At 43.6% G+C, this 19,211-nt stretch overlaps 1 protein-coding gene across 3 annotated transcripts in view; it reads left to right on the top strand.

Annotated features, from left to right (window-relative positions):
- Syde2 (synapse defective Rho GTPase homolog 2) overlaps positions 1-11,142 on the top strand; it is a 41,752-nt gene extending 30,610 nt beyond the window's left edge. For 2 of the 3 annotated variants that reach the window (XM_085677600.2, XM_048453664.3), the window contains exons 5-7: positions 3,204-3,385; positions 4,797-5,028; positions 9,064-11,142. In XM_085677600.2, coding sequence (XP_085533726.2) covers positions 3,204-3,385; positions 4,797-5,028; positions 9,064-9,557 — 908 coding nt within the window. In that variant the 3' untranslated portion in view covers positions 9,558-11,142. Of the gene's footprint in view, positions 1-3,203; positions 3,386-4,796; positions 5,029-8,493; positions 8,542-9,063 lie in introns of all 3 variants that reach the window. The other variant, XM_085677601.2, reaches the window with a different exon arrangement.
- Positions 11,143-19,211: the final 8,069 nt, after the last annotated feature.

Here is a 19,211-nt window from a genome sequence, read left to right as displayed (position 1 = left end):
GTGGATTAACCAGTTGGTGGATTTATAATCTGATAGCATTATTGGAAGATGGTGGAGAGGTGGAAAGCCTGGCCTGGTTGAAGGAACTGTTTTTCCTGTTTGTGACCTTCAAGGTTGCTTCTTGTCCCTGGTCTCTGCCTTCTGTCTCCTGCTCTTGGCGTCCCAGCAGCTAGAAGGTAGAAGGTAGAAAGTAGAAGGTAGAAGGTGGAAGGTGGAAGGTAGAAGGTGGCAGGTGGAAAGTGGAAGGTGGAAGGTGGAACGTGGAAGGTAGAAGGTGGAACGTGGAAGGTGGAACGTGGAAGGTAGAAGGTGGAAGGTGGAAGGTGGAAGGTAGCTCCTCCATGCCCCTCCATTGAGCTTCTGCTTTACCACAGACCTAGCCATGGAGCCAGCCACGAACTGAAGCCTCCAAAACCGTGAGCCAAGTTAAACTCTTCTTTAAAACGTTACTTGTCTTAGGTCAGCCCTGCTGTTGCCTGCCTTTAATCCCAGCTCTTGGGAGGCAGAGGCAGGTGGATCTCTGTGAGTTCAGCGTCAGCCTGATCTGCGTAGTGATTTCTAGGGCAGCCAGCTGTGTAGAGAGGCTCAATGAAACAAAACAGAAACAACAACCCGAGGTTTCTTTTCTCGGATATTTTGTCACAGGGTTGGAAAACTGATACAGGAACCAGCCTGCCCAGCTTTCCTGCTTTTCATTTTTGTAGTCCAGGTCCTTTGTGTTCCGTATAACTTTGCAGGAATCACTTTGTGGATAAATGAAGGCCTCCTGAGGGCTGAAGCTGTGTCCAGCACGTGAGAACCTAGGTTCAGTTCCTGACCAGAGTGCTGCCCCTGCTGTGGGGGTTGGAGGAGTGGGGTGTGGGGTGGGGGCAGGATGAGGGGATAGGGGGCGTGGGGTGGGGGCAGGTTAGGGAGTGGGACAGAACTTTTTGGATCAGTTTATACGTTTTGGTGACAGAGTAAATTGATTTTGTTTTACTTATTTGGGGACAATGGGGATCAAACCCAAGGGTCATACATGCTAGGCAAGCACTCTTTCGCTGAGTTCTGCCGCTTGTTGTTAGGATCTGCATTGATTCTGTAATCAGTTTAGGGAGTGTTGTTATCTTCAGGTACATAAACACAGACTGTTGTTGCATTTTTTTTTTTTAAGCTCTCCTATAATTTTTTTCAAGAGGAATTGTTAGTTTTCTGAGTAAAATTTTGTGCCTTTTTTGTTTCCCGCAATTATTTAATTCTTTTTGGTGCTAATGTGTTGGGATTGCTTCTCTCTCTCTCTCTCTCTCTCTCTCTCTCTCTCTCTCTCTCTCTCTCTTTTTCTCTCCCCCCCTGCCCCCCCGCTGTGCTACACCCCTTGTTCTCCGGTGTCTACAGATACATCACTCCTCACACATCACCCCACCCCGTTACCCTCTGATACCCTTGTCTCCTCACACCACAGAGAAGGACGCCGCCTTCAGGGCCGAGCAGTGCCTTCTGCTTTGACCGCTCAGTGAGTCTTCTCGTCCTCCCCGCTTCCCTGCGTGTGGGATACACATGATCTTCCTGACATCTTGAACTGATTCCATCCCTTCCTGTTTTCTCATGAGTCTCTGCTTTCTTCTCTGGGGACTTCCCGAGTTGGTTCCAGCCGCTCTCTCCTGGGCCTTGGAGCCCTTTCTGCTGTCTTCTTTCGTGCCCATTCATCTAGCCAGCCGTCTGGCTCTGTCCTTTACCGTTTGCCAAGGCAGCTGATCGCCTTTTCTCAGGGCCCTTCTCTTTGTGGTCCTTATCTCTAGTTGCCGTTAGGTCATTGGCTCCTAGACCTTGCTACAGAAACCCTTTGCCATACTCTCAGAAGAGGAATTTGTTTATAAATACATGCATGGGTCCTGGCAGGAGATCCTGATCCGGTGGGGCAGGAATGGGCTGCGCCCCCTGGCATTTCTGGCCATTCTTTTCTAACCAAGTTATTATTGTGTATCATTTGATACCCCAGAGTCTGTCTTGAAGCAGCTTTTCCTTGTCCTCCTTGGCAACATACATGCCTTTCTATTCATCCCCGAGAGCACCTTTTCTGACCACGTGGATCTTTTGTCATTCTTCCTTAGCTGTGTTTGAGAGAGTTCTTCCTTTTGGAGCTATTTCCTAGTCATCTCTTGACACGGTTTTTATGCTTCCCAAAACTCTCTCTCTGTCACATACACACACACACACACACACACACACACACACACACACTTGGGGGTCAGCTGAGCATAGGAGACAGGGGCTCAGTTATCAGGCTGTCCTGGAATTTGCTGTGTCGCAGAAGATGAGATGACCTTGAACTTCAGATCCTCACACCTTCCACAGTCATCTTTAAGTTGCTCATTTTCAGGCCCAGCTCTCTGCTCCTGTCTTCCTAAGCCTCCTAGGTTTTGTATGGAGCAAACTTACGCATCCCATAGACACTCTGCCTACCTGCGAAGCTGTCGTTTCTTCTTGTGTCCCCTAATTTCAAGCAATATCACTAAGACTCACTTGGATGGCTAAGCCCTAGACATGGCATAGAGGCAGGTTCTACCTTCTCCTTTGCTGCTGAGTTAAAGTGTTTTTTAAAACACACGTGCTATAGTCGTATTCTTCAGACTTCTCTTAACTTTCACAGTGAGAAGTTTGATGCCTTCCATTCTTGACTTCTGTTTAATGTACTTGGTATGACACCTTAGCATTGGAGAATCGCGACCTTGTATATCTAAGACTCATGTGCAGAGTCAGAGGAGATATGTTGATGTCCCTGATGTCCCTGGCCGATTTACAAAGGCTTTGGGCAGTTGGTGTCCCTTCAGTACCCACTAAAAGTTTAGAAGCTCAAAATTTGGGCAGTTGAACAGTTTACAGCTAACATATGAATGCCTTACTTTCTTAACTGCTTGCATGTGCAGAATCTTCTCACGGGGGCAGAGTCAGGAGAGCTTATATATTAAGAACATCTTTCATCATGACTTAGCAAAGCTATGGAAATTATGTCTGTATTTTAGCATGTTCCAAACAGAGTTAATTACTAAGGAAACTTACACGACTGCAAACCGCCAGTGTGTTTTGATAATGCTTTTCCTGTTTGCTGTTTATATTGTTTTCAGAATGTCAAGGTGACTGCCATAGCGTTTGCATTTTTAAAGCGTTCCCTGCGCTTACTCCACTGCGGAGACCCATCAGGGCTGTCTCTGGTCTGTTTTCAGGTGTCCTTAAGGACTATCTAAGAGAGCTCCCTTCTCCGCTGATAACGAAGCAGCTGTACGAGGCTCTGTTAGACGCGATGGTGAAAAGTCCTCTGAAAATGCCACCAAATGGCTGTGAGTCCGAGTCCAGTGACTCTGCGTTCACCGTCAGCCTGCTGAATTGCTTGCCGGATGTTGAGAAGGTGGGTGTACTTGATCGACGTCTTTCCTGAGAGCTCGCACGAAGCATGCTGAAGCTCCATCACCGCACAGTCTCTTACGTCCCTGACATTCGTGCACTCGGGTTTAGGTTCTGCCTTTCCCACTTCTTGAATGTATGCAGAAGTCAGTTTTGTGTTTTCTGTGTGTGACATTAGCCCAAGCACGCATGTGCCTATGTGACTTCTAAGTTCTGCTTTGAAGGTTTATTTTATTAGCAGGGCAGTGGTAGTGCACAGTTTTAATCCTAGCACTTGAGAGGCAGAAGCAGGTCGATCTCTGTGAGTTCAAGTCCAGCTTGGTCTGCAAAGTGAGTTCCAGGACAGCCAGAGCTACAAAAAGAAAAAGAAAAAAAGAAACTGAACGAAATTTCTAGCAAATCAAAACTAGGGAACACTTTATCTGTCTGTCTTTCTGTCTGTCCATCTATCACCCATCTGTCTGTCTGTCTGTCTGTCTGTCTAGCTGTCTATCTAAAAAGTTTATGTGTATGTAAAGTGCTACTGTGTATGTATGTGCCCCACATGCTTGCATGGTGCCTAAAGAAGCAAGAAGAGGGTGCCGGATCCCCTGGGAGCTGGCGTTCCAGGCCATTGGGAGCTGTTTGATATAAATGCTAGGACCTGAACTCTGGTCCTCTGCCAAAGCAGCAAGCATTCGTAACCACTCAACCATCTCTCCAGTCCCTGAACAGCAATTTTAAATTCACATTCTTTGGTTTAATATAATTTATAAAGAAAGTACACCTCATTTCTTGGAATGCTGATAAAATATACTACTACTTCAAAAAAAAATTACTCTTTTCCTTAGGTGCTTAAAATTTAGATAGTCTACTTCCTTAATTAACTTAAGGATTTAAAACAGTTTTTTCTCAGGAAATAAATACCCAAATATAAATATTTCATTTTTTGAGATAGGGATTCTCTGTGTACCCTGGCTTACCTGGAACTCTCTCTGTAGACCAGGCTGGACTCAAACTCAGAGATCCACTTGCCTCTGCCTCCCAAGAGCTGGGATTAAAAGGCACGCACTACTATGCCTAATTCAGAAAATACATTTTTAAAAAAATTCTAACCATTATTTTCCCCTTTTTATAATTTTGTGTGTTTATAAAATATTTATTGGTTAAAAAGCATGGTGGGGAGACGAGAAACATGGTGGCCTCTTTTAGGAGATCAATCCCTGCAGTCCTGGCCCGTTTCTAAGTTCAGGCTCCCTGATGTGGCAGTCCAGCCCCCTAGTGCAACCCCAGGGTCACTTCGAGGGCGAAGGAGCGAGTTGATGGGAAACGTATTTTCTGAAGGGGGCCCGTCGGAATTCAGAGTATGTTGCTAGTCTTTTACGTGGCCGTGTAACCACTCAGTGGATTAAGTTGTGTTTGGACGCGTTTATCAGGCAACCCTAAAGATGTTGCTAGATCACCTGAAGTTGGTGGCTTCGTACCACGAAGTGAATAAGATGACCTGCCAGAATCTGGCTGTGTGCTTTGGACCAGTGCTGCTCAATCAGAGGCAAGAGACTTCGACCCACAACAACAGAGTCTTCACGGATTCCGAAGAACTCGCCAGCGCTTTGGATTTTAAAAAACACATTGAAGTTCTTCATTACCTCCTTCAGCTCTGGCCAGGTAAAGGGGTCTCTGGACGTCTCTTTAGCAACCATGGGATGTATGGGTTAGCTGATGATTAAAATGCCTGGATAGAGTTGGGGGGAAAATCTAGGTTTTTGCTTTTTTTCAATACAGAAGAATTGACGCTTGCCATTTATGTTTTACGTGTGCTCATCATGTTGTAGAAATTTAAGCCATTGGATATATTTTGTGTGTAGTAAGTCCTGAATCGGGGCGCTCCTTAAATCACACACAGTGAGTGCTCTGGCCTTGGCAAGCTAAGTTTCTAGACTGCGTGTGGCTATTAAGTACAAGGATGTCCTTCACATGCAGCACAGTTTGTAGCACATTATCCTCAACTATTATTAATTTATTTTCTCACCTGTATTTAATTTGTTCTGAAGCAAAATTCATTTTCCTTGTTGTAGTCTTAAGATTAATTTTATTTTTATTTATGTGATGTGCCTGTGTATATTGGAGTCTGAGAAGCCCAGAATAAAGGCTGTTAGACAGACACCTCTGTGAGCTGCCAGATGTGCGTGCTCTTAACCACCAAGGCGTCTCTCCAGCTCACGTCCAGTCTTTCTGACAGAATTATTGTACAGATGGTTATTTTTAAATTACTTCAGCTCCTGCTAGCAATTATCTTTGATATTTGGGTCTTAAAATTTTGGTTTGCATGGTACTGAAGAGGTGAATCAGTGGTTCAAGCACTAGTCGCTCTTCCGGAGGACCCAGATTCAACTCCCGGCCCCACAGGGTAGCTTACAACCGTCTGTATCTCCGGTACCAGGAAATCTGATAGCCTCTTTCTCACCTCTGTGGGCATGAGTGATTCGCATAGTGCATATTACATACATGCAGAAAAGAAGCATACATAGATAATATAAAAATCCTTAAAATTTGGTTTTTACATTTTCTTTATTTTGTGCGTGAATGGAATGCGTGGGGCTATGAATGTGCCCCTAAACTCCGAGGACAGCTTTTCCCCTTCCACCGTGCGCAACCTCAGGTCCTCACCCTTGTGCAGTCAGCACTTACTCACGGAGCTGTCTTCCCAGCCCTCCCTCCACCCTTCTCTGTGCCACACACACGTCTATGTGTATGTAAATTGGAATAGATTTATTATTGACTACCTTTTATCTTTCTCGGATTTATTTTATTTTGTATGTGTGTTTTGCTTGCATGTCTGTCTATGTATTGCATGTTTAAATTTCCGTAGAGGCCAGAAATCGTCAGAGCCCCTGGGAATGGAGTTGCAGACGGTTGGTAGCAGTTTTGTGGGTGCTGGGGACTGAACCCATTCCCACTGCAGAAAGAGCCAGTGCTCTTAACCTCGGAGCCATCTCGCCAGCCCATTGACTATATTGCAACGATAGCTTAAGCAACCGTCTCATGTTCAGCATTGTATTCCAAAGACTTTCATTGCTGGTTGTAATCATAACCTTTTTCTGTAGCCTGTTATTTTCCTTGAAAGTACCCTAGACAAAAGACGAAACCTGGCAGAGGATGAGGGGAAACAATAGTTTCCCCCTCTAAATTGCCTGTTCCGGCTCTTGGGAAAGGCGGACAGCGTGTCAGTAAGGTGCAGTTACTGCGTCTTTGACAACCGAGGTGTGGCATAGAGAGCGCCAGAACTGTCCCATGCATTCCATGGAAGGCGCACAGTCAACTACTCTTCTGGGGTTCTCCTCCACTGTCAAAGAGTTTCCTTCAGCCTCTTCTGCCATCTATCTGTCTGTCTGTCTATCTATCTATCTATCTATCTATCTATCTATCTATCTATCTATTTATGATTTTGCTACGCATTTTGCTTTCTCTGTTGATCTTACCCTTGCCCCCTCATTGGGGCAAGAGGTAATTTACTTTGAGATTTCTGTTGGTAAAGTCCTGTCTTCAAAGTGAGAAGCCTGTTATGTTAGCCCCTGAAGGTAACACTACCCTGCCTTCCGCACACCCTGCCCATCTCTCTCTGCCAGCGGCTCTGCAGCTGAGTGATCAAGGGTCCTGGCGCAGTGGAAACATTTATACTTCTATAGGACAGTCTTCTTTTTATATGCTTTGTGTTTGGTTTATGGGACAAGACGTCTTCTTTTTATATGCTTTGTGTTTGGTTTATGGGACAAGACGTCTTCTTTTTATATGCTTTGTGTTTGGGACTTTAAAAAAAAGCAATGGGTTTACAATTGGAAAGAATCCTGGGTGCTATTGAGTCCCCCCTTTCAGAGTAGGGACATGGATTTAAGGTTGTCACTGTTCCACGTTCCTCATGATGAATACATTTGGGGCGGGTTTCCTGCCCCTTACTAGGTTCTCGAATTTGTAAGGTCACCGATGATATTTACCTGCCCCATAGTCTTAGTTCCTGGCACTAGTGGTCACCTAATATAGTTTTATTAAATAAAGGTGTTGTTTTCTAAATGAAAGCAATATAGGGAATGAGAATCTACGGGTATAAAATATAAGGAAAACAAAGTCTCTTAGTACTTAATATGCTTTGAAGCCTTTCCAGCACCTTTGTTTAGCAGTGTTCTCTTCATTCTGTGGACAACAGGCAGTTGGTATCACCACAGGGAAAGGCAGACCTTCAGGGTTATGGTTAGCCATTTTCCTTACAAATTTGTAGGAAAACATCGCCGTATCAATAGTCTAAGAAGCCAGCCACATTGATGTTTCAGAAATTGAATTTCTAGAATAATGTAAAATAAAGATTTAGTTGGTTTCTTGAGTGGTCTCCAAAGAAGCTAAAAGTAGAGTTTCAGTAGAGTCCTGACTAAGCAGGAGACGTGGGCTTTTCTCCAGATTGCCAGTGTGCTGTTGACTAAGCAGAGAGATAAGAAGATCAGGTGCCTCTTGTGTCCTCCTCTGGTACCGCACAAATCTGTACACATACATACGTGCAGCCACAACATTCATACACAAAATAGATCTTTAAAAATGTAATAAATAGAATGTTAAAAACATACAGTGTACAGTTGCTCAAAGAAAAGTTGAAATATGTAAAATATCTCTGTACAACATGGGGAATATTATTTTAAGTGGAAGACTCAGATGTGTGTACCGTTCTTAAGTTGCTTTCTTTTGCAAACAAACCTTCATTCTGTGTTGCAAAATTGATGTTATCACTGGCTCGTGTCCCCTTCTCTGACTGGGGGAGCTCTAAGGGAGAGGCAGAAGAGAATAAAGGAGCAGAAAGAGATAGATAATGTGGCTATTCTTAAATGACTATGTCTTAGCATTTTACACAGTCTGTTTTCTATGCAGAAGAACCTTAGACAAATAAACGTTGTTCTCAGTAAGCAATGTAAGTCTTGTTTTGTGTGAAGTCACGTGTGTCTGTCATCTGCTGTATGACCAGTACAACACAGTATGGTAGAATGAAGCTTATCTCAGAAGAAGATAGTCAAAATCCAAAGAATGTTATTTGAGGCTGTGAAATCTCTAACCAGAATTGGAAAAATAAAATATCTGTGCTATTTCCAGGCAGAAAAAATGAAGACTGTTAGTAGCTAATGCTGTGTAATCACTCAGGTAACAATGACCAAATCTAACATTCATGCATTTTACCAAAGGGAAATCTGGGCTGCTTGGTAAATGATGATACACTGCTAACTACAAAAAAGCCCACTGAGGTCAGAGCTAGAATGATCGCTGCAGAAGCCTTTGCCTCAGCTAGATGTTTGTAGAGAAGGAGCTTCTTGCTCCATGCCCTTTACGCACCATGGCTTGTCTGCTTTCCGCTGTAGTCTTTAGGAGGAGCTACGAGCCTACAGTAACAGCTAGATGACAATTAACTTGCACAGAAAGTTGATCAGCGTTGCGAGTTTTCTTGGGGAATGTTTTTACTTAGCATGAAGTAGTACCACTGAACGTCCTACTAGTCTCTGTGCCTAATCTTGATTGCATCTGGTGGTAGAGAAATCACTATGGGATGCTCTCAGTAGACCGCATGTCTCAAGTGCATGTTTGTAGTTGATTATTAAATGGCCTCTTTGTGTGCTCCGTCTGTCCCAGGCCGGTGGCCGTTACTAAAGTACATGTATTCATTTCTAGTGCAACGTTTAACTGTGAAAGAACCCACCGACAGTTTGTGCCTGGAGCAGTCATCTCTGCATTATCTGAGGCGAAAGAAAGAGCGACCATGTGTATTGAATCTGAGCAGCACGGACTCATCGGGGGTGCTGAGGCCACGGCAGGCCAGGTTGGATAGTCCACTCAGCAATCGCTACGCGGGAGACTGGAGCAGCTGTGGGGAAAACTATGTTCTAAATATGAAAGAAAATCTCAAAGATTTGGATTATGATGATGTTCCCTTAGAAGATGGAGAAAATACCGATTACAGCAAAGTGGATGGAGCAGAGGTCACGCTTGAGCAGCCAATCCCCATCTCTAAATCGTGCACATTTCAGACGTACTTGACAATGGAGACGTTTGAGTCTACAGTGCATCAGAAAGCTAACCTCAGAGATCTGCAAGAAAGTATCGATACCTTGATTGGCAATCTGGAACGTGAGCTCAACAAAAACAAGCTGAATATGAGTGTCTGAGATGGGAGGACGGGCAGTTTTATTTGTGATGACGTCATTAGGTGTCAGGTCAATCCTCAGCTTCCTGTCTTGTTCCTCATGGTGTCTCTCTGTTTTGTTTTGTTTTTAAATGTTGAAACTGCAAGTTAATTCCTAATATGTTCAGGTGATTCACCGATAATCATGATTCATTAATACAGTTACTTTAGTTATGAACTGTTTTAGGGTAGAGGTAACTTTGGAGACATTTTAATAAACCTTGCAGGTTGGATGGAGGAAACCTGGAGGTGTTTATAAGGGTGGGGGATGTTATTACCCCTGCGCAACCTCGGTGCATTGTGAGAACTGCTCCTCTGTAGGTGGGGACAGATGTCCCCTGCAGAGGACACTGCAGCTGGCCCAGCTGATATGCAGTCAGAGTCCTTGTGCAATGCCATTTGGTCACATTTCATTTGCAATACGAATGCTGCTATAGGAAAACTTTTTTATAAATGTAAAATTATACAGATATTAATGTATTTTGTATTAACATTCGGTAATTATTTAAGCTTATAAAATTAAATATTTTTATGATTCTGAGGATATGTATATATTTATATAAGTGCACTGTATATTTAGGCTTTACCTGAGGGAAGGGGTTGACTGTAGAATTCCATGTATTTTAAAAACTATGTGTCATGAGGCCAAATTTATTAGCTTAAAAAATGTGCTCTTCAGGGAAAGATTATTTAAATTAAAAGCTAAGTTACAGAAGAACCACTTGAATAGAAGCACAGCAGACATGTGTGAGTAGAAATGGCAGCCCCTATGCTGCTCCAGGCATCCCAAGAAAATTCAAGCTTCCAGCTGAGCCCTTCAGCTGACCGGGCCAAGTGACCTGCACTCGTTACTTAAGGAAACTTCACCTGTTCTGTGCCTTTTTGTTTTCTGTGAGGCTTTAAGTGTTTGTAGCGGTACGCTTAAAACACTGGCTTCATAATTGCCCTTGTTTCTAAAGAAGTCATCTTGCCAGGATGCTACATGGTACAGTTTTTTGTTTTTTTTAAAATTAACTTATTTTGGCTAAGTACATCTATGGGGTGGTTGTTACAGAAATCACAGTGGTGTTTGAAAAATGTAAATTTAGAAGGCTTTTAAAAATTAGATTGTAATGTGTATAAAACTTTTATACTTACAGAATGTGTAGTTTTAAAAGTGTGGGCAACTTGAGTTGCCGAGTTTAAAGTGTGATAACTATGCAGAAACTGGTTTCTTAGTGTTTTTCTAAATATTAAAGTTTTTAATGTAACAGCCATTCTTATGTAATACACATAACATCCAGGTATTTAATTTGAAAGCCACTAGTATAAAGAAAAGAACTATTTTTATATGAGACTTCCATTTTTTTAAAACCTGTAACAAATCCCAGAGACTGTAACAGGTGTACGTCATGAGTAAACAGTGTTTTAAATGCTTTGTAAGGACGGTGTCTCTCTTCTCCTCCCTTTGTGTCATGCACATTATAGAAATTAAGGAAGTGGCTCCAGTTAAAATATTGTAACAGTGCCGGGCTGTTATAGCTGATTTGTAAGGATCACTTTTACATATATATATTTTTTAAAATTTTCATTTTATGTGTTTTGCCATGGGTGTCGGGTCCTCTGGGGCTGGAGTTATAGACAGCTGTGAGCTGCCATGTGGGTGCTGGGGATTGAACCCTGGTGTTATGGTAGAGCAGTCAGTGCTCCTAACCCCTGAGCCGTCTTTCTAGTCCTGTCATGTTCTTATTTCTCTGTGTAACCCTTGCTGGACTGGAACTGTCTGTGGAGCCAGGCTGGCCTCTGCCTCTGTGTCTGCCTCTGCAGGGCTAGGACTAAAGGCGTGCGCCATCACCGCCTGGCTCACTTTTGTATTCTTAAGTGAGTTATCCGTAAATATATATGAAATTGATATGTCCAAAATTGGAATTTTCTGGAGTCTGAAATACTTCAAGGCCTGTTCTTACTTTATTTTTAATGAGAATAGTTCTTGATCAGTCTCTGTCGCTTGATTACTTGATTATGTTAAACTACAGCTTTTTAAAATTGCCTTTGCTGCTTCCAGAATCGCCACATTTATGTGCCATTACATAACATTTTTTAAAAAAATGGCACTCTATATTTTAATGTGTGTGTGTGTGTGTGTGTGTGTGTGTGTGTGTGGTGTGTTTGGGTCGGGGAAACTGACACCTCACATGGCACGTGTATGGAAGCCGTAGGGATCAAACTCAGACATCAGACGCCATGCATGGTGTAAGCATCTTACCCACTGAACCTTCACGGTCCAGAGCAAGTCCTCACTGATTTGTGTTCAGACCCCCATTCATCAGCTTCTGGATCCGTCCAGTCATAGCAATCTCTAAGTGCTTGCTGAGAACCTGGGGGTCCTGCCTGTGCTCGAGGATGAGCAGGACACGCCAGAGATGAGCTTGGAATCTCTCCGGGGCTCATCAGGCCGTCCTTCCGTGCCCATTCTTTATTTTGATAGAGCTTGCCGTCTCCTGTTGAAACTAGGTTAGAGCGTTGAAGGCTTTTGCATTAGGTGATAGTCTTCCCAGCTGTGCTGTGAGCTAAGACGGAAACATGGCCATTCAGACGAGAAGCATCAGTAGAGGTGGCGTGTGTGAGTGTGTGTGTGTGTGTGTGTGTGTGTGTGTGCGCACGCGCGCACGCATGTGTGTAGGTTTATAACCTTACAGAGAGAATTATGGCTATATTTTGAAGTAAGAGCCAAAAGCATCAGCCTGTAGGCTTTGTAAGTATACCTCAAGCAGTAGAAGGGAGTTGCCATTAAAAAAAAAAGAATCAAATGACCAGGTATGATGGCACACACCTGTAATCTCAGCACCCAGGAGACAGAAACAGGTGAATATTTGTGAGTTGGTAGCCAGTGTGTTCTACAAAGCAAGTTCCAGTGCAGCCAGGTTACATAGACCTTGTCTAAAAACAAACAAACAAAGAAACCAAAATGATTTCCTGTTAAAGTGGGTCTTAGATCGGATGGTATTAGTAGCGGCTGCTGTCAAGCCGCGTGGTGAAGTCCTGTGAGCCAGCGAGATGTGCTCTCCGTGCTCACGGTGCTCTCTCTAAGGGTCGCTGCCTCTCATGCAATAGCTGTCCACGAAGAATGGCAGAATGTGTAGTCTTATGCTGCGGACCCTAAAGAAAATGAATTTGGAATTTCTGATCACAAAGTAATTTTATATTTATGTATTTACTTATTTTGGTTTTTGGAGAGAAGGTTTCTCTTTGTAACAGCCCTGGCTGTTTGTAGACTAGGCTGGCCTCTTAACTCCCATAGATCCACCTGCCTCTTCCTCCCAAGTGCTGGGATTAAAGGTGTGCACCACCACTGCCCAGCATGTAATTTTAGAATTTAAAACCATCATTTTCAGGTACTTTGAAATGCTAAAATTGAATTGCCCTTAAGACTTAATAATTCCCCCAAAGGCTGGAGGATCACTGTAAGTTCAAGGCCAGCCAGGACTATTTAGTAAGACCCTGTCTCAAAAATCCCCACAAATCCAAACTGGGCTCCTGTTCATCTGAGTGTAGGAGAAATGATCTTTGTTCCCCATTTCCTGACCAGTTTGCAAAAATCATTTGGTTCACAGTTGATGAGCAGAGTGTTGCTGGAAGTAGGAATTCTTAGTTACATTCTGACTTAGCCAAAAATTAACTGGCTAACTCAGGCAGAAAAGGAATCTTAAAACCACGAGTCAGAGGCAAGGTTCTCCTAAGGTGTTGACAGACTCTTACATCTTGTTCTTGTTGGTTCAAAGGTTGCACACTTAGAATCTGTGATTTTTTTTTTAAAGTTATGCTTCAGTTTATTAAGGTATATTAAAGACAATCGGCAGGCCAAGAAAGCTGAAAGGAGGCGGAAACAGGCTACTCTGACGTCACTGCCGTGGTCACCACTGCTCTGCAGCCTTTCTGATGTGGATTTCCTGACAGAAACACCAGTTTCGTTCCCTGTCTCCAGGAGTTAGGAATTAGCTGTGTCCTTCCCCTAGATCAGCGATTCTCAACCCTCTTATGGCGGTCATCATTTAGTTCAGTTCCTCATGTGGTGACCCCACCCCACCATAAAATTATTTCTTTGCTACTGTTGAACCATAATGTAAGTATCTGAGATTCAGGATACCTGATACGCTGTAACATGAGGGGGCCGGCTTGTTGGGGTTTCTGTCCCGCCCGGTACCCCACAGCCGTCAAACCCCAAAGAAAATCACTCACAAGACTCCATAAGATTATAAACGGATTGGCCCATTAGGTCAGGCTACTTATTAGTTCTTATGACTTATCTTAACCCATTATTCTGATCTATGTTAGCCATATGGCTTGGTACCTTTTTCAGCTGTCAACTTACATGTTGCCTCTTCAGTGGTCTGTGCAGGAATGGCGGAAGAGCTTTCTTCTTCCCAGAAGACATACTCCCAGTCTCTTTGCTCCACCCCTCTTCCTGTCTGGCTTTCCCGCCTATACTGCCTGCCTGGCCAATCAGTGTTTTATTAAAATATGATTGACAGAATACAGACAATTCTCCCACACCAATACGCCACCCCTGTGAAAGGGTTGTTCGACACCCGAAGGGTCTGCAGCTCACAGGTTGAGAACCACTGTGACCTAAAGCATATGGTAATGCATTTTCTGACTACGAGGAGAAAATCCGCATGGGAAGCAGGCAAAGCTGGCAGATGTGCACAGCACTCCGCAGTTCTTGGTCTTACCTTGCCATTCCAGGGTTAGTCTTTTCTGCCTATCCCTCATCCACCCCTGAAGATCTGTGCGTGTTAGGTACCCACCTGCCTCTTGCTTTGTTGTTGCTGACAGTCTGATTTGTTTCTTCCATTCCATATGTGCTGCCACTGACCCTCCCTCTGTCCACAGTCTCTGCTCTCTACGAGGACTAAAGTGACCTGGATAGAGTATGTCACTTCCTGGGTGTTGTTATTCTTTGCACTCTACCCACCCTGGGACATCACTTGTCCCAGGGTCTGTCTCTCTCTCTCTCTCTCTCTCTCTCTCTCTCTCTCTCTCCTTACCTTTCTGCTTGGGAATCTCTGTATCCTCCTGTTCCATGGGTAGCTCCTTTTCATCTTCCCTGCCTCTGATGAAATGTCACTTCGAGGAGGCTATGTATTAGTTACTTTTCTATTGCTGTGATAAGGACCATGACCAAGACAACTTAAGGAAAGAAGGGTGTGTTTGGACTTACAGCTCCAGAACTAAGAGCCCTTATGACAAGAAAGTGCCAGACATGGCGGGTGGAATTGAAAGGTGAAGGCTCACGTCTTGGACCATCTCTGCAGGAGGTAGAGAGTAAAGTGAAAATGGCGCATGGCCTTTAAACCCCAGGGCCCGCCCCCAGTGACATACTTCCTTAAGCAAAGCCACAACCCCTAAACTTCCCAAACTGCAACATCAACTGGGGACCAAGCGTTCAAACCTCTGAGCCTGTGGGGGGCGTTGTCATTCAAACCATTGCAGGCTGGAGATGCTCAGCAGGCAAGATGCTTGCTGCTGAGCCTAGGGACCTGAATTTGACCCCCAGAATCCACGTGGTGGAAGGAGAGACTGGCTTCCATAAGGGCACAGTATTACACATGAAGGCATGTACACATGCACGATAAATAAGTTTATGAAAACATAAGCTGTATCACACCTACTAGCACTGGCTTATTTCCATCAGAGTGTTTATCTGGAGTTACCTTGTTATCTATCGGCCTTTCATATGTAAACAGTGTTCCCATGGCAACAAGAATCTTGTAATGTCTAGTTCATTGCCATACGCCTAGAGGGGCAAAAGCTTAGAAGAGAATCAGCTATTTATTAAAAGATGAATGATTTCAAAAGATACTTTTAGAATGGTTTTTTTTTAATTATTAAGGAACGACAAAAACTAAGGACTATAAGTGACTTAAAATGTGATTAAAAAATATTCGCTCCTTGGGGCTGTAAGGATGGCACAGTAGTTCAGGACATTTGTTGCCATTGGACCTGGCTGTGAGTTGGCTGTAACTCTAGCCCCAGGATTCCTGATGCCCTCCTTTGGCCTCCATGGACATGAGCACACACATGACACATGAACACACCTACACAGAAAATACTCCTTGATGAGAAATTATGCATCTGTCTTTAAGATGGATTTGGGGAATTAGTCACTTACAAAAGTGAGTCGCTAAATTTTGGGTATCGTTGCAGAGTGAAGATGATTAGATTCTGGGTATCCTTGCAGAGTGAGGATGGTTAGATTTTGGGTATCGTTGCAGAGTGAGGGTGATTAGATTCTGGGTATTGTTGTTGCAGAGTGAGGGTGATTAGATGAGGCATGAATGGGAAGTGTATCTTACCACAAGACCGGTCTCTGGGTTTTTAGATTATTTAAGTGGATCTTCCTTTACGCAAACCATGAGTAAAATATACCCCTTTTGATTTTAGCCCAGTTCACGTGTGTATAGATTTTATTTTCTAGAAATGCAAAATTCTAATTTGTACTTTATTAAAAGGAAGTCGTTTCGTAAACTCAAGCAGCACTTAGAAGTGGAATGCTTCCTTGACAGAGTAGCAGAGAGACCACCTAGAGCAGATACTGCCTTTGACGACTTTATTTTTCTTGTCCAGCATTGAAGTCTCTGGGTTGGATAATCTTCGTCCTTGCTTTTAAGGCCTCTCAATACATTTTCAAGTCATTGGGGTTTATCAGTTTTGCCTAATGAAGACATGGGCGTAGTAAGATCTTGGGTTACCTTCTATAGCCCTACATATGTCTGTGGAAATTCCATTCATCAAAATAAAATTCCATGGAGGAGTTAAAGTTCCAACTTTAGAAGTGTATTGTTCATGCTGAGTCAAGCAAGGGAACCCCCTTTCTCATCTAGGGTGTTTTTGTGACATTACCAGAGCAGCCTGCCACCCATGTACTTGCCCCAGCTGCAGATAACGAACAGCCACCCTTTGTTTTTGACCTTTGCAAGACCTAGGTTGCCAGCTGGTTTGCGTCCATTCTTGCCTAACCTCCCCCTGTGGCCATGTCATGCTCACCCCAACCAAGGAGGAGCGAGTTTGAATCATGAGGTAAGTGAGAACAGCTTGTCTAGACTGGCAGATAAGGAACAGCAGCACAAATACCACTGGCTGTCCCAGGTTGTGAATCCACACTTGATCTCGTCCCACGTTTCCCGGGGAGACATGAACAAATGTCTGCTCACTCCAGGTAGCACCCACAACAAAACCAAACCAATTCCAACCGAGTGTGGTTTGAGCAACAAGTAACTTTATGAGGCTGGCATGCGTGCGAGCACATGGGTGACTCAGAGGCAGCTGCCTCCTCGGGAAGCCCACCCCTGCATGCATTGGTCAGGACTCTGCAGGACTTGCAGGCGGCTCCACGAAGACTCTCGTCCCTCCAGCAGTTGCTCGCTGCTTACACACTTCAGGGTGGGCTCTTGTTAGTCCTGCAGTTTCCTAGCTTCAGAGTCCTCTGAACTTCTGACTGCTCGGTGAGTCTTCCTCTTTCCATGTGGAGGAAGTAACTGCACAGCAGATATGAGTGCTACGTTAGCTCAAAGCTGAGCAAATGGGCACAGGAGGAGCCGCATCCTTGTCTTTTCTCTCCTCAGCCTTTTAGTGTAAACACTTTCAAATGCAGAGCTGAATGCGGTGTGGTGAGCACATTTTCCTACCTATAAAAAGAAACATTTTAGGCTAGACAGATGGCTAAGTGGTGAACAGCACTTGTTCTTGCAAGTGGGGTTTTGGTTCCCAACACCCACATGGAGGCTCATAACGGCAACTCCAGTTCCAGAGGATCTGGCCATTTTCTGGCCTTTGCAGGCATGTACTGGATGCACATACATACATACATACATGCATGTAAAACTCATGAATAAAAAGGAACATTTCCTATAGCTGTTTCATCATGTTTATATCCTTATCTATCTTAATTTTTGTTTTGTTTTTGGTTTTTGGGACAGGATTTAATTATACAGCTTTTGCTGTCCAGGAATCACTGTGTAGACCAGGCAGGCCTTGAACCTCCAAAGATCCACCTGCCTCTGCCTCCAAAGTGCTGGGATTGAAGCCTTGCGCCACCATCCCTGGCTGTAATATACTTTTCTTATTTCTTTGAGGAATCTTTTTAAGGTCCGGCAAGATGGTTCAGTTGATGGCGTGGTTTGAATGAAAATGACCTTTATAGGCCGGCCCATAAAGAGGGGAACTATTAGGAGGTGTGATCTTACTGTTGTAGGTGTGGCCTTATTGGAGGAAGTGTGTCACTGAGGGTGGGCTTTGAGGTTCAGAAGCTCAAGCCAGGCCCAATGGCTCCCTCTTTTCCTGCTGTCTGCTGATCCTGATGTAGAACTATAAGCTACCTCTCTAGCACCATATCTGCCTGTGTGCCATTCTGCTTCCTTCCATGACAATGATGGACTAAACCTTTCAACTATAAGCCAACCGTAATTTAATTTTTTTCCTTACATTTTTCTTGAAGAATACATAACTAACTAAAATATATCTCTATACATATAGAAAATCTAATTAATATGACTATAAACTTGACTATTATAGATGATTATCTTTGAACCTGTATTTCTTAAGTATACATTACATTTTTTGTTTTTTTTTATTTTATTTTTTTATTGATTTTTATTGAGCTCTACATTTTTATCTGCTCCCCTCCCTGCCTCGCCCCTCCTCCCTTTAACCCTCTCCCAAAGTCCCTATACTCTCGGTTTACTCAGAAGATCTTGTCTTTTTCTACTTTCTACTTCCCATGTAGATTAAATCTATGTAAGTCTCTCTTAGTGTCTTCATTGTTGTCTAAGTTCTCTGTGATTGTGGTTTGTAGGCTGGTTTTCTTTGCTTTATGTTTAAAAACCACCTATGAGTGAGTACATGTGATAATTGTCTTTCTGTGTCTGGGTTACCTCACTCAAAATGATGTTTTCTAGCTCCATCCATTTTCCTGAAAAATTGAAGATGTCATTATTTTTTTTTCTGCTGTGTAGTACTCCATTGTGTAAATGTACCACATTTTCCTTATCCATTCTTTGGTCGAGGGGCATTTAGGTTGTTTCCAGTTTCTGGCTATGACAAACAATGCTGCTGTGAACATAGTTGAGCACATGTCCTTGTGGTACGATTGAGCATCCTTTGGATATATACCCAAAAGTGGCATTACTGGGTCATGAGGAAGGTTGTTTCCTAATTTTCTGAGAAATAGCCACACTGACATGCAAAGGGGCTCTATCAGCTTGCATTTCCACCAGCAATGCAGAAGTGTTCCCTTTTCCTCACAACCTCTCCAGCATAAGTTGTCATCAGTGTTTTTGATCTTGGCCATTCTTACAAGTATAAGATGGAATCTCTGAGTTGTTTTGATTTGCATTTCTCTGATGACTAAAGATGTTGAACATTTCCTTAAGTGTCTTTCAGCCATTTTAGATTCCTCTGTTGAGAGTTCTCTGTTTAGGTCTGTAATTTTTTTACTTTCTGAGAGTTGCTGTGGTCCTGGGGTCTCTTCACAGCATCTGTGGTGCTGGGGTCTCTTCACGGCATATGTGGTGCTGGGGTCTCTTCACGGCATCTGTGGTCCTGGGGTCTCTTCACAGCATCTGTGGTCCTGAGGTCTCTTCACAGCATCTGTGGTCCT

Source organism: Myodes glareolus, chromosome 17 (assembly GCF_982192425.1).
Source record: "Myodes glareolus chromosome 17, mMyoGla1.1, whole genome shotgun sequence".
NCBI lineage: Eukaryota > Metazoa > Chordata > Mammalia > Rodentia > Cricetidae > Myodes > Myodes glareolus.
This window is presented reverse-complemented; position numbering and strand designations above follow the sequence as displayed.